General features: G+C 41.2%; 1 protein-coding gene across 2 annotated transcripts in view; it reads right to left on the bottom strand.

Annotated features, from left to right (window-relative positions):
* The window catches only part of OCA2 (OCA2 melanosomal transmembrane protein), a 195,156-nt gene that overhangs the window by 49,508 nt on the left and 129,257 nt on the right, over positions 1-16,391 (bottom strand). For both annotated transcript variants that reach the window (XM_077343422.1, XM_077343423.1), the window contains one exon: positions 10,064-10,191. In XM_077343422.1, the coding sequence (XP_077199537.1) occupies positions 10,064-10,191 (128 nt within the window). The remainder of the gene's footprint in view (positions 1-10,063; positions 10,192-16,391) is intronic.

Here is a 16,391-nt window from a genome sequence, read left to right as displayed (position 1 = left end):
TGTAAAAATAACCCTGATACCTCCACATTTCCTTATGAGGGGTTTGTCTCCATTATCACTTATCCAAGATGGCAATCATTAGCTTTAAAAAAAGGTTGGAGTTCAGGAGTCACAGAACTTCAGCTGGAGTCACTCAAAAAGAGACACTCCCTCCCCTCCTGACAAACAATAATAGTTGACAGTACAGGTGTATGCATCTGAATCAGCCTCTGCAGGACTGGATGATCTCTCAATGGGTTTGGCCTCAAAATACACATCCATTGGTTGAAGGGCTAGAAAATCTGATTACATTTCAGAATGATAAACAAAACATACAGGTTACAAGTGACAATGACCAAAGCAATTAGCTTTCTGGTTTAGAACAGAGTAAGAAATTATAAGACCAGGCTGATGATTTGCTATAATTCAGGAAGAAACATAAAGTCACTTGGGGAATAATCTTCACAAAAGGAAAAAGAAAGCTGTCAAGGTGTTTCCCATCTCATCCAGGACAACATCAACAAGAATTCTGAATGAAAGTTCATGAAGCAATAGCTTGTCCTAGTTGCATATTAGCTTCAGTAACTCTATGTCCATTTTGGTTTTTCCCCACTCTCAAATTATTTATCTCCAGGAGTCTATGGGACAGGATTTGATGGCAACAGCCTGCACCACAGAGATCATTTTAATTCCTTCAAATAATCTTATTTTTAAAGAAATCCTCTAATAATGAGCTCTAAAGCACCATTCTGTGGCCTCTCCATCATCCTGCTTTGCAGCATTCTCATTTTCCTCAGCTATCGGTACAATATTGGTGTAATATCAAAACAACTCTAGGGAGCAAAACAGGTGTGGAATAGGGGAAGAAAACCCTGAAGAAACAGGAATTACAAATAAGGAAAATGAGAATGCAGAAAAGCTCATTTTGAAAGGTTATTTCAGCTGACCCTATTTTTACAGCTCCATTCTTCTGCCAAAGCCTTGGCTCAGAATTTCTTGATAAGGTAACTTGGGCTCAACCATCAAAAATCTGGCTACCTCTTCTGAAGCAGAGCTCTGTTTTTCTCATAGAACATGTACCACGTCTTTTGTGTTGAAGATCTTGTGTTAATTTTCCTTGGTCTAAATGCAATTTTCAAGCTGCATTGATTCCCAACATTATAATACTTATCCTTTTTCCACCTGAGGCAGAATATATTTGATCATTCTGTAACACTTCAGGAGCTCAGACCATTCCTCGCAGAGATTAAAAGGTCAGTCTTAACTATTTAAGTATAAATAGCTAATGTTTAAATGTGGTAGTCATGTGTTGACAATGATTGGTTCTCTACCCAAGACTTTCAGTGGGAATTAGGGTAGACGCCTTTTTCCTGTGCTAGATTCTCACAGTCACTTACTTGATATTTTATGGGGCAGCCGAGGTTCACAGATGTTTGTCTTCAAACGTTCAAAAATGGGCACTGGGTAGCCCAGTTTGAAGTCATACATTCACTAAAAAATTGTAAATGCAAATTTCTCATCAATACTTTGTGTGTTCCTTGCAGAAAATATTGATGATGATGATGTCATCCGTTCAGTCATGTCCGACCCTCGGCAATTCTATAGGAAAGTTTTCACCATGCGCCCCTGTCTCTGACTGCTTCTTCTAGTTGGTTCATGGTCATCCCTGTACTAATATGCCAGCCTGTCACCTGTAATGAAGACCTGCACAGTGTATCCTCAAAGATTATGTTTACTGGTAGATGGTCTAAACCCAACTATCTTTTTGTATCTATTAACTGCTCCAGTGAGTGACTGAAAGAGCATAGAAAGAAAAAAGCAAACATCATACCTGCAGTGATATAAAAGAAAGAGGGAAGATACAATACAAATGCCTCTGACAGAACACTAACCTCAAAAATAACCTTAATTCCCAACAGCTCTAACCTGTTGAAGCTTTCTTCTCTTTTCTCCCCATTAAACCTGGATGGTACATGCTCAACAAGGCATAACTTTAAGAACACCATCACAACTGGGAGCCATAAGCAGTCAGGCTTATGCAACACATCTTGAGAAATACAACGCAACTGGAAGGTATCTGTGTGGCTCAGCTGGTAATAAAGTCCCCACAGAGACAAGAGGTTACATGTTCAGATTTCCAGATGGAAATTAGACTTGGCAAACCTTCGCATGCAAGAATTGCTAAAAAATAGGCAGAGTCGTGCTGAGGATATTATGCTGTCACTCCAGGAACCCTGGTGGCCTGACTCTGATGACTATGTTTCATTAGAAGCCACCTTGCAGACAGAATTAACATAGAGGCTTCGTTACTGTCTTATTCCTTCCAAGATTCCTTCAATCTCACCTTTATTTCCTCTAATTTATCCCTCAAAGCACCAAAAAACTCTCCAGTTGAAGATCCCAGCAAAGAAAGGAAAAGATTACCTGCCAATTCCTGCCTGCTTGTACCCACTGCACAATGGACACTTCCTACTTGCCTGAATTGTGAAGGATAGCTTGGATGGGACTGCTACAATCTCTATTTTAGTTTGGGTGAATTGTACACCTAGAAATGCATTTACCCCTACTAAATCCAGCCATAAAGCATCAAACTCAACTTTTTAAAATGACCAGATCTCAAACCAATTGTTATTCTACTTTTTACATATGTCCAGTTCTAAAAGGAATGTGGGTTCCAGCACAGTGTTCATCCTCTACTGAAGGAGGGCAAAATTAACCTTTCTCTGCGATCAGTTTTCTCACAGATGCAAGTGGGGGAGTTAAGCCACTGATTCTCATCTGCAAGTGCCCATCCACCATTTTAAATCAATATGTCTCCATCCACCAATTTAAATCAATCAAACTAGGCTTCACAACCGTAAGGAAGCTAAGGTAAGAAGAGATGAGCTGCTCTGGAGAATTGGCAGGCTGGTAAAAAAGGTAGCCTTTTCCCACCTGCCTATACAACATTCCTCTGTATGTGCCAATCTCTCCCTCCATATATCATTTCAATGGGGCTTCATCGCACCATACAGGACCTTAAGAGTAATGAAATGGCAAAGTCACTGAAAGGCGGTACTAATGAGGAGGAAGTCCATCGGATGTTCTTCATGCAAAAGAGTAAAGCACTACAAAGTTACTATCTAACTTTGATAAATGAGTAATGACAACATGTATCAAAAGAAACAGCTTTCTAGTAATTAAAAATATAAAATCTTCTGTTCAGTAAACATTAAAAAGAAAGCTGCTCTGAACTCCCCAAGTAGTCATTTCAAAGATTCATATTGCGTAAGGACTACTGCAAAGCAGCATTCAGTTAATGGACACAGAGCCTCTCCCTCCCTTAATGGCCTGGGCTCCTTTCCTTTACTTGCCTCTCAGGCTCATATTGCGAGGATCAGAGGCAAGCAATGGAGCTCATTGAAAACTGCATTCCAGTAACGTTATTGTCCTCTTGTAATTCTCTTTTCTTTTATTTGTGATATTTATCTATAGCCAGTGTCTCTTGTCTCTAAACACTGGCATTTTCCAGATTGCCTTAATATTCCATTTTCATTCCCCAAAGTTACTGTTGTTGTTTTTTGTGTTCAGACAACTTTGTTAACATCCCTATGCTGTATAGTTCTTTCCTTGTGTTTTTCTCATTCTTTTTTACTAGCTTTTCCTATACTTCTTTTTCCATTGAAGAATGAAGCCACAAGATCACCTCTTGCTCAAAATCTGAACATTGTTTTCCACCTCATGGTTTGTCACCCAAAATTCACTCACAAAGCAAGCGTTTGGATGGCAAACATATTTATTTATATATACCAGCAGTAAAGCCCATTGCGAGCTGTAATGCAACGGGAACTAGCTCATGGTTTGGTGTGGGTTTAGTGCCTCACTTGGAAGCTGGCAATCCTAAGAGGAGGTCTCTCTGTGCACAGCAGTCCTGACCGAAATCAAATTCATGCACACCTAGAACATTTCCAGAACATGAACCTACCCCCCTATCTGGCAACCTTGCCTTCGCTCTGCAATGTTTTCTTGATCTGGAATAGGCCAGGCAGCACTATGCAGAGGCATTATTTCCTCCACATGGGGCCTGGAGATCTCCTGGAATTATTGCTCATCTCCAGATTATGAAGATCAGCTCCCCAGGCAGAAACTGCTTTGACGGGTAGACAGGGTTGTTGTGCAGAAGAAACATTTGAGGCCTTCCACAAAGGCTGTTGTGGAGATGGAACACTTGAGGCCTACTGCATAAGGCTGTTGTGCAGATGAAACAGGAGGCAAAATAACCCCCACAACAGCATCCAGTTTCATCTGCACAACAACCCTGTGCAGTTGGCATCAAATGTTCAGAGGGTGGCAGAGAAGAGACACACACGTGGCTGGGCTGTGTCTTCCCTCCAGCTGCAAGGCTGGCCACAGCAGTATTTTTACTGAGAAGGGGCTTTTTCTATGGCCTCCCTGTCAGCCAACCATTAGGCAGAAGAGGAAACCTTTTCCACCTCAAAAGGAAAGCACACACATGCCCAGATTCCCCTATGTTGCTCTAGGAAATGTGTCTGTTGCCTAAGTCTGGGGCTGGCAGGCCTGAAGGGAAGGTGTGTGTGTGCAGAATCCTGGGCAAGAACAGCAATTGGCCCTGCATAGGGTGGTTCCACCAATAGGAAGCTTTGGAACCTTCAGCATGTTGCTTTTACAAGGATAGGGCAGATCTCATTGGTGGACAGAGTGGTCATTCTACAATCCTTTGAGCATGAGGGGCTATCTCATCCATTGAAGTTTGTGGAGAGTCTTACATAGACAAGAGCTATTAGGTTTAATCTATTCCACTATATATTTCTGTTAACGCCTTGGAGGGGGAGGGTTTCTCATGGCTTAAGTGCCACTCAGTGCTTAACACCCACTCAGGGCTACTGTCCCTGAATGCCTCCAACTGGTTTGCCTGTCTGTCCAGTGGCCAGCCAATCACCTTCCATCCCCCACCCCTGACCACCCCTCTTCCTTCCACTTACCTCCGATGTTCAGAGGCTGCAGATTCTTGCTGCTTAAGAGCTGCCCCTGCTTGTGAGTCCCATAACACCTGCCTGCAGACTTTCCAGGTCCTGGGGGGAGTGGGAAGCCATCTGCAGAGTTCTTCTACTCCACCCCCCAATCTAGTGCCTATTGTATTCCTGAACACAACAGGCTTGGCCCCTAGCCTTTTTATAAGAATAAAAACTCTACATATCTATGATAGCTTTGTATTCAATCCTTACATATTTACTATCTTCTGTAGAAGTCTATTTCTGCAGTCAGGAGATGAATCTTTGTATTTTATGTACTGCATGTTAAATCATGCCTGAGAAACAATAAGTTACAAGATTGTATTTTTATCTTCTATAAAAACGCCTAAACAGTTTTCCTTTATAGTTATATTCTCTAGGAGAAAAAAAATTATATCATTCAGAAGACAGGAAATTTCTTGTAGGTATTCTAAGGTCAGCCTTGGAGATTATCCATACATAGATTCATCAGTTTATAGTCATTTGTATGACCCTACCCCTATCCATTTCCCTCCCTCAGAGGCAAGATTTCCCCTCTGTTTCTCTTTCCCTTTATTGTTTGAGCCACTCTTGTATTGTGTTTTCTTCTTTGTTGAAGAACTCTGGAAGATCAGGTCCAGTGCATGAACGTCCACCATGCAGAAGACCTTCCCCATGTTGACTATTTCCTTGAATCTTTAATTCACTGGTTTCCCAGTGCTCAGTTTATATTGGGGAGGGATTTTAATGCTTGGATTGGGTCCAGCAGTCATTCTGATCAGGTGGGGCCCATTAGTCAGGTAGCATTACATGCCAATCTGCTAGACCAGTGGTCCCCAACCTTTTTATCACTAGGGACCGGTCAACACTTGACAATTTTACTGAGGCCCGGGAGGGGGCAGTCTTTTGCTGAGGGACGTCATCACTGCCACCTGAGCTCCTGTTCCACTTGCTTTCCCACCGCCCACTGGGGGGCACTGCCAGCAACAGCTGCACAGTGCCATACCAAGGGGGAGCCCCAGCCATGGTGGCCGCTGGAGAGCACCAAAGGTGAGCCGGTGGCAGAGTGGCAGGGCAGTCCCTGAGGCAGGAGCCAGGGAGGAGGACAAGGAGGATCTGCAGCCCGGTACTGAGTGATCCACGGACCGGGACTGGTCTCTGGACCGGGGGTTGGAGACCACTGTGCTAGACTGCTTCTCATGAGATGAAATAATCAATAAGCCTGGTTTAAAATTTTTAGACTTACTCTAGTTCAATTTGTACATTCTTCGTGCAACTGTTAGATAGTTCCAGAGGTGGTTTTACCTATCTAACTGTGCATCAAGCCAGCACAATTGATTATGTTGCAGTCTCCCCTGATCTTCTCCCAAATGTTATGTCTTTTGAGAAGCTGGAAAATACACTCAGTGACCTCTAAAGCTAATTTTTAAATTCAACAGTGATCTTTTTATTCCTACAATGCTTAGTTTGGCAGAGGTTATCTCTTCTGATCATAAGAAAATTAAGTGTGTCTGAACAAATGCAGTATATGATATCTCAGGCTCTAAATAATATTCTGCTTTGCTTCAGAGTGATTCTGATGTTTTATTGTTTTATGATAAGACACCGATAATTTAAAGAATGATTGGTTTGACCAAAAGCGCAGAGAGCTTAAAATGGGATTAAGAAAAGGTCTGAGACAATGGTCTATTGTCCCAATACATTAAAAAAGGGACAAAACCAACCTATTTAATTACTGACCTGTTAGTGTGTTAAGTTATTTCTCTAAGTCCTATGGTAAATTTCTACTTTAAAAAAAACCTGGAAGACTAGCTTGATTAAAAAGAGCATAATTTATCCTCACCAAGCAGGGTTCAAAAAAGGATATTCCACATTAGATCACGGCTTCATGCGGACAACATGGCCTCAGTTCTTCTGACTAGAGTGGAATTTAAAAGGCTGCTGCATAGGATGGGTAACGACTGCAGAGAGGAAGCTCGTACCATCAATTATTTAAAAAGGTTATAGTTTTTAGAAGCAAACCAAAAAGGCTTACCTGGAGCATGCAGGGTGTTAAGATCAAACAATGTAAATCTCTCAAATACATAGGAGTCACTTTCTCTGAGACTTTTTCTTAGAGTGCTCATATAGCAGCCTTAAAAGCCTCAACATTAAAGACCATGGTGCAATAAGGAGATTGCGTCACACAAAGGGGTGGTGGGTGCTCTTGGTAGATCCAGCTATAAATTTGTTTATAATCATTCTCAGTCTAGAATCTATTCAGAATATTTTCATGAGGCATGTCCTAGTTATACCAAAAGGGGCTCCAGTCACTCTGATGAAGGCAAAGGTAGGACTACCATATATACTCGCATATAACCCGAGGCACCGAATCACCCCACAAAATGCTGGAAAAACTTATTGACTCACATATAAGCCGAGGGTGGTGGTTGGATAGTGGCTTTTTCTCTTTTTCTCCTTTCCTCCCCCTTGTTTTGGGCAGGATCTTTTTTCCCCTTTTCTTCCCACCCTCCTCTGTTTTGGGCAGGATCTGTTTTTCCCTTTTCTTCCCACCCTCCTCTGTTTTGGGCAGGATCCTTTTTCCCCTTTTCTTCCAACCCTCCTCTGTTTTGGGCAGGATCTGTTTTTCCCTTTTCTTCCCACCCTCCTCCTCCCTCCTCTTTCCCTCTGACCTCTCCTGCCTTTTTATATCCAATCCTGTGCTCCTTCCCTGTATTCTGTTCCCGGTGTTCTGTTTCTCTCACTTTTCATTCCTTCCTCTAGGGGCATTTCCTTCTTCTGCTCTTTGTTCTCCCTTTGAGACAGAGGCTTCAGAGCTTCCTGCAGAGCTTCCTGCAACACGTACTAACCTCATTAAAGCAGTGAGGGGGGAGGCGGAGACTGCGCTTTCCCTCCTGGGCTCTCTACTTCTTCTTGCCTCTGTTTCTTAAGGTAAATTTACTTGTCCCCCACTCCCACCCTCCTATCTTATCTGGCAGCTGTTTTTTTAATACCTGCATATAAGCCAAGGAGGACTTTTTTAGCTTAAAAAAGGGGTTGAAAAACTTGGCTTATACGCGAGTATATGCGGTACCTTCTTTTAGGGAATGTGTGCATTCAGTGCTATTAAAATGGTGGATGAAATATAAATTGTCTACTCCTGCTCCCTTCAGTCACCAGTGCTTTAACTTAGCTATAGAATCTAAGGGACCATATTCTTCTTTTCTGGATACTGTCATTTCTTGCTATACTGTTCCAGACAATCTATTCAGAAAGATAAAAGACCTAAGAGAGTGCACCTATTCTCAGGACACAGAAATAGACAGAGCTATAATTGTGTAATTTAGATGTGTTCCTTGTTTTAAGAACTTTTAAGAACTTCAAACAAATATCATAACAGAGCCCCATATTTGACCAGTATTAATGTGAGTATACTAAGGTCAGCTTTTTCAGCCCTGAGGTTCCAGTCAGTGCCTTCAACTGGGAGGTACACCCAAATTCCCTTACTACACTGTCCCTTACTATTCCCTTACTACACTGGGGATCAATCAGTTGAAGATCTTCCGCATTACTTATTGGATTGTCCACTTTATGCAGATCTTAGGGGAAAATTTCTGTACAAAATAACTCCAAGGGTATTATCTTAAGCAATTGATAGACTAATATAGTTGCTCTCCAACACGGATCATTAGGTGTCACAAAGAGTTGCTACTTTTGCCAGCCCTACTTGGTTTCCAAAATCTGACAAGATGGAGCTAACTTTGGCTATCCAGGTCAGAGCTACTTTAATTCAGATAAGCCAGTTCTCTCAAGTATCCACAGCTTCTCAGGATAAAAAGCAGTTGAAATCTGGACTAATTATATGCCAGTCATCCAGTTTTATTCCTTCTGACTTTCTAATGACCCATCTAAAATTATTTCCCAGTATGAAAATATAAGGATTTGCCATTTTAAGACTTACAAATAGAACTGGAGAAAGGATAGACACACGGCCTCTATAATTTTGAAAGGAGAGACTCAAATGTTATTACATTTTGTTGGGACTTGTTTGTATTGGTTGTTTTCTTCTTCATTTTTTTACTTGCAATATTTGGAAACTCACAAGAAGGCTGTTTTCCTGAGACTTTCCTACTTTGAAGAAGCTAGTTAAAGCCAAAGAAGCAGAAAACATAGACTGAGCTTCAGGCCTTCTACCAGTTCAGAAGTAGTAGCTCCTGGCAATAGGAAACAAAGCATTCCTTTGGGCTTTCTTTATCTATAAATCACAGCTGCAGCTTTCCTCACTGGCAAAACAGGTCTGATTCCAGTGCATAAATCAGGTAGAAGACTTTCTGCATGTTGGGCCTTCTGTCTCTAGATCTAGAGGACCTAGAGACTTCCTTTTTCAGAAAGAATGGGAAATCTTTCAGAAAGAATGGGAAATGCCAGATAACTGGCAAATTGGTACCAGGTGAAATACTCAAATAGGGTTCAAATAGAAGTTTTCTGGGCAGGAAAACTTCTGGAGATGGAGCCTGGATAGTTGGGGTTTGGGGGAAAGAGTGATCTCAATGGCGGATAATGACACACAGTCCACCTTCCAAAGCAGCCACTTTCTCAAGGGGAACTAATGGTGTAGTGGTTAGGAGTGCAAATTTCTAATCTGGCACGCCGGGTTCGATTCCGCAATCCCCCACATGCAGCCAGCTGGGTGACCTTGGGCTCACCACAGCACTGATAAAACTGTTCTGACCGGGCAGTAAAATCAGGACTCTCTCAGCCTCACCCACCTCACAGGGTGTCTGTTGTGGGGAGAGGAAAGGGAAGGCGACTGTAAGCCGCTTTGAGCCTCTTTTGGGTAAAGAAAAGCAGCATATAAGAACCAACTCTTCTTCTTCTACTACTACTAATCTCTGTAGCCAGGAGATCAGTTGTCCTTCTGGGAGATCTCTCAACTGGAGGCTGGTAATCATAGTCAGATTGAGTACACCAGCACAATATGCCTTTGATTCTTTTAATACTGAGCATGTGCAAAGGCTTCCAATTTCATGTATGCAACGATTATAGAGTCACAGTCAAAACGGACAAAATCTAGGATGCAAGATTTTAATCTATTTTGTTGTCATTCTCCTTACCTCCATTAAAACAAATAATGCTGCAAAGAAAAGGAGTGTTGCCCATTCCACTCTGTTCAGAATCATCTCAAAATCATGGATGTTGGCTAATACAAGAAGCCAGACAGCTCCCAACATAGCAATCCACCCTGCATAAAAGGAGGGGAAAACAGTATCAGTACAGCCTTGTCCACTTTGAACACCTGTTCGTATTTCGTTAACATACATTTGCTCATTGTCTATATATTACCCAACGGGGAGTCAACCTGTAGTCCTCCAGATGTTCATGGACTACAATTCCCATGAGCCTCTGCCAGCATTTGCTGGCAGGGGCAAATGGGAATTGTAGTCCATGCACATCTGGAGGGCCACAGGTTGACTACCCCTGTATTACACACTTAGAAGGAATATCAGTTTAGGATTCATGCAATATTTTTCTGACAACGTTCTGATGGCTTTAATAACTAACAATACAATAAACAGAAGTTCTACCACTTTGAGGATGAAATTGCACCTGTTGGAAGCTACCTATCACGTACTAACAGAGAAAGAAAGAAGAAGCAGCCCTACATTTGTTCTAATTTTGTATTTCACCCAACACTAAAATCCACAAAGAGGCTCAGATTCAACCATCACTATCAATCTTTGCACTGGAACTAGTGAAGCAAGAGAAAGCAAACCGAGCAGCTTGGGATAAATTCAACACCTCAAGGGAAGCATCCTTATCCTGAAAAGTTTGGTTCACTAATAAGAGTTCCAGATGTGCAGAGTATTTATTGAACAGGCCTGAAGGAAACTTTCGGGTGAGACAGCTGTCTTTAATAAACAGTGCTAAGTCTACACCCAACTGGATAAAAAGACAGCAGAGATATCTTGAATATATTATGTTGTCTGTAACGCATTTCTTGTCTGCAGAGCCTTAGACCAGGCTTTCTCAACCAGGGTATCATGAAATCCAGAGGTTTCTTGACAGCCCTCAAAGGATTTCCTTAATGCATGAGAGTTAAGTTTTTAATATATTTTTACATTTTGCTATTGGGTGAATTATATTTACATTCGGCTCAGGGTGGTTTACATTATAACTCTCATATGTGGTAAACTACAATGAACATTCAATATGAAATAGTGAACTTGTATCAAACAGTGTAATATAATTACAGTACTTAATAACAGCAACAACAAACAGTGTAGTAAAACAGTATTCAACAACAACAACAGTTTGGTCAGTCTGCACCATGGTCCAGTTTTCAGTTAGTGCAGATTATAGGGCTTCTGGTTGGTGGTAACGGCTTGTCCACTTGTCTTGGCCAAATACCTGGTGGAAGAGCTCCATTTTGCAGGCCCTGCAAAATTGTTTTAGCTCTGGCAGTGCCCTAATATCCTCTGGAAGCTCATTCCACCAGGTGGGGGCCAAGACTGAGAAAGCCCTGGCTCTGTTTCTGTTCCACCCTGTCTCAGGTCTCTCAGGCAATACTTAACTTGAATTCCAGCCCTGCTAGTGAAAATCCCACTGAGGAAATATTCATACCCACACAAGAAAATTCTCATGAAAGAACGTTCAAGGACCTGTCACCTAGGGCAACTCTAAGCAAAACCACAGTGATAGACCCATTAACAGTAATGGTGGCACACTGACGACAATATATCGATACCCTTCAGACAAATCCATGCACTGAACCCACCCACCCTTCCCAATTATGTTGTTTCATTACTTCTTTCTATGCTGTTATTTATACGCTTTTCTATGAGACTGGAGTGCAAATATCTCTTTTGTTCAGTGACAGTTTATAATGAGCACTAGAGGCAGAGAGATTCCATGAAAATTTATTATGTTGTGCCTTTCCGTGAATTTTAAAATGCCTCCAAAGCAGATAGTTTGTATCTTTTATTGCAGAGTCTTAAATGAAATATATATGTAGCAAAAATAGCACCTGTGCTTCTATGATTTTTTGGTGAGGGAGCTGTTGTGCTCTACGCAGAGGAAAAAGAAATTAAGGACAGATTTATCAAGATAAGATTAAAAATTATTGTAGCCAACATCAATACTGAATTTCTAAAGGCAGTAGTCAAACATTGGTCTATGAAAGCAGTAAAGGAAAAATACAGAAGAAAAGGGAACAAAGGTTTATGCTAACAGCTGGACTCTTTCAAAATGACTAATTAAGAAAAGGCTGCCTTCTTTGATATACCAACTCTTCTTTGATTTACATTGAAATTAAAAGGCTAAAAAAAGAAATCAATCAGGATCTCAAACCCTTAGAAACCAGTACAATTTGAAATTAGTTTGATGTGAATATTTAAAACGCATGCCATCTCCTTTGCTTGTTACCATCTTTGTGTACATTAACAGCAAAGTGAGATTTTCAAATATATTTCACATGTCAAGAGAACACTCAGGGAAAGGAAATCCAACTCTATGCACATATTGAATAATGCGTTTTCAATGTGCTATTGTAGCTGGATCTAAAGTGCATCGAAAGTGCATTATTTAATGTGTGTGGGATGGGCAATGGAGGCGTCAGCTTTACAAATGCCAATGATAATCAAAAGAAGCATTCCAGAATGTACTGCAGCGTCAGAGAGGATACTGAGCAAAAAACAGTCTCCACAAATAATCCATCTTGTCTGCTTCATTAAGAGGGGGAGGGTCCAATTTTAAGAATAAAAGATGTTGGTGTTGCTCAAGTTACTTTCTATAAGCTTGTTCCCCCATATAGTTCCTCCAAGATGATCTCATGGTACACCCCCATGCACATACAAACACTTGTATATTTCTTTTGCTCTCCTCTATTTTATCATCATGACAATCCTTTGAGATAGGGTAGCCAGCATGACTTGCCAAAGGTCACCCAGTAAAATCTTCCATGACAAGATTGGAAATCTGAACACAAGTCTTCCAAATAATAGTCCACCATTTTTAAGCACTACACAATACTGGTGTGCGCTGTCTCCATCTCCTTATAGTAGGTGATTATTTAAAAATGCAAATCATTTCCCCACAAAAGGAGCCCAAATCCTCCTTGGAGTGGTCATCTTTCAGAAAAAGGTGCCTCACATGGCTATTGTGAAGACAGAAGAATGGGGAAGGGAAATTTGAAAAATGTAAATACATAACTGTTCAGAGCACTGTATCATCTCTAGGGTGACCAGGTCTCCTGCTAGAGTGGGTGACATCCTGCCCCAGCACCCAGTGCTTCCGCTTCCAGTGCAAATTGGGGGGGGGGGATCCCATGATGTCACTTATAGCACAAATGTAGCACACCACATGTGATGAGGCACTGCTCTAGAGTTCAACAAAAACTAAGGGATGCTTTCATTATCCCTGCCCTACCCCTGTAACCTTCAGTCAGCACTCAGCTGGTAGCCTTACATCTTGGAACCCATGGAGGATACAGTGGTGAATGCTGTTACCTGTCCATGGAAGCAATTTCTATAAGAATAAGTTTCTCAGGTGTTATACTCTTTGTGCATATAGGGGGGGAACACACACACTGACAATTATTTATAGTAACTATTCTGTCAAGGGCTGGTTACAGGGCCTATGTCATCTCTGTGATGAAAGATCTGCACTGGCCACCCTCCTGTTTCCAGGCTCAAATCAAAGTGCTAGTTCTTACCTTTGAGACTGTAATCAGCTTGAGAGCAGGGTACCTGAAGAACCACCTCCTCCCATACTATCTCATTTACCAGTTAAGATCTGCCTCTCTGGGCAGAGGTGAGGTAGGTGGCAACTTGGAGATGAGGCATTTTTTTGTTGAGGCACTTTACCTTTGAATGCCCTCAGGCTTGCCTGGTGCCTACATTAGCCTGGCACCTAAAACAAAATCTTTTTGCCCAAGATTTTAATTAGGAACTTTATCAGTTTTTTAATGGTCTATTCTGTAATATTGACAGTTTTATGCTGCTTATGTTTTATTTTTATACTATAGGTTTTAATTGTAAGCCTCCTTGAATATGAGACTGAAGAGGCAGTATAGAAATACCATAAATAATAACAATATTAACTGATTTATGACTTATTTTCTATTCCTGTCTAAAGGAAAAAGCTAGTCAACCAATACATACAATATTCAAGTATTTCCCCAAACAAATGTAGCTGGATTACTACATTCTTGCCTCGTTAATGATGAATGAAACTTTTAATCGTGTTTGTGGAGTTTCAGTGGTTTTGTAATTTTAAACATAAATGTTGTTTCCAAGCTTAGAAGATTCTCACAACAACAGAAAAATAACAAAAAGAAGGATTGTGCCAGATTATATTTCTCTCTCCAAAATGTTTGGCAAGAAGTCTGAAATAAATTATTTAAACGTGTGAAAAGTAGGATAGGATGGGTTTTCATCAAATATTCTGTAAAAGCTTGTAGTGATTCCTACAGTTTGACATGGGTTAAAGAAGGTTAGGGCTTTTTACCAAAGTGAAAAAGGGCTCATTCAGTATTCATATCCTATTTCCATATACAGGTTACATAAGAAAGGATGTACTCTCTTTAATCTTTTACATAATAAGGCTGTCTCTCTGTGGTATCAGGGGATATAAAAGGTATCATCTCCAACAGAAGCAAATTTATAGAGTTTCACTGTAAATAACTTTTCAAAAAAGAATGAATCCTCAATGGGACCTGAATTATTAAGTATTGATATTCCATTTTGCATCTTCTTTCTTGCTAATATATTCCCATGGAATTTGGTAGATTAGTAAATATATCTGGACTAGTTTTCCATATTCTAGAGAGTTGTAACACACATCATAATAGTATTTAAACTTGTTCCACTGTGACTCTCATTTTTCCTCCTCCTGCTTAGAATATGCTTGCTGAAAATGAAAGCCTCATTGCAAATTGAAATTGCTTTTGCTTACAAGCACAAAGGCCAGGTAAAAGAAATGCTATTGTATCAAGGGTACAGATTTTATCTCATGTATTTGGAGGTTGATCACATTTGTGCAAAATACACCTTCTAATTCAACCCGCTGGAATACCATGAAGAACAGAAACTTGTGACAGAGCCACACAGTACAAAAGAAAAAATACAGACCTGCCGCTGAAAATTATACTCTGTGGCAAGTTTTCCCTATCCCATCCCACCCCAACAACACTTTTGGCTTTTATGCATGCCATAATTTTAGCATCATTCTTGCCCTCTGAAGATGCTATATTTTGGGCGCTCCACACGAAGTCGCCAACCTCCCGTGTCCGTCCAGCAAACTGCTCGCTATATCCACCATTTTAAAGCACGAGTTGGTGAATCCCAAAAAGTCAATTCACCAACCTAAAAAGCGCTATCCCCCAGGAGACAACCAGCAGGCCACCAGCCAAAGAAATGTATGGAGCCGACAAAGCACTACCTCTGCCACCCTCTTCCTTTTTACAGGGGACAGGAAAAGCTTTTAAAAAATGGAGAACAGCCCGGAGCAACAAATAGGCACACAAGCATGCAGGTGATACCAGAAATAAATGTATTTTTTTCCAAAGTTGTGACACAAAGCATGTCTCTCTAAAGTCCACCCCCCCCCCCTCAAAATCAGGAACGAGTTTAATGTTTAATAGTATCTAAAGACTTGTGATTTCATAAGGGATAGTGTTCAAAAAGCACTATGCATCTATGCATAGATGTTTAAATGGTGAAGTGTATGTGTAGCAGAAAGAGGAAGGGAAGGCAATTGTAAGCCCCTTTGAGACTCCTTTGGATAATGAAAAAACTCTTCTTCTTCATGTGTTCCGCCATTTACACACTGTGTTCAGAGTGCCCAGGCTGCAATCACATTATTACCCCATTCTGTGGCACTACGACTGGAAATAAAAACCCGTATTACTCATAAAATCAGGGGTTAATGTGAATGGGGTCCCCTTACCACTCACAAAAGTACTCTCAGGTAGAAGTACTCTAGGAGAGACTGAGGGGCTTTTTGCACGGCTTCAAAATCGCACAATGGTTGCCAATTGGAAACGCTATTGATTTGCCATAACGCACGACGTCGTAGACAATCTGCAACACTCCTGAAACCGATCAGCAAAAAGCGCTTCGTTGTAGCGCTTTCAGGGGAATCCCAAAAAGTGGATTCACCCTCCAGAAAGCGCTACACTCTTGCAAACAATCTGCAACACTAGCAATAAAGACCTGTGCGTTAACATTGTTGCGGTTTCTTCAAAGTCCCTCCTCCTGAGCCTGTCCTCCAAACTTCCGGCGAAGCGATCGCCATTTTTTTTTCTCCGAGCGAGCGGGGATAAACGCACCAGCGAGCCTCTTTCTGTTTAGAGGCTTCCCTGGCTTCAGTCCTTCACCTTTAGTCACTAAGCACAAACCACATAAAAGCCCGTTTGCTGAAATACACATTAATTCAGCCGAAAAT

The sequence above is a fragment of the Paroedura picta genome, chromosome 6 (genome assembly GCF_049243985.1).
Source record: "Paroedura picta isolate Pp20150507F chromosome 6, Ppicta_v3.0, whole genome shotgun sequence".
Classification (NCBI taxonomy): Eukaryota; Metazoa; Chordata; class Lepidosauria; order Squamata; family Gekkonidae; genus Paroedura; species Paroedura picta.
Note: the sequence above shows the minus strand (reverse complement) of the source record. Positions and strands in the feature narration are given on the sequence as shown.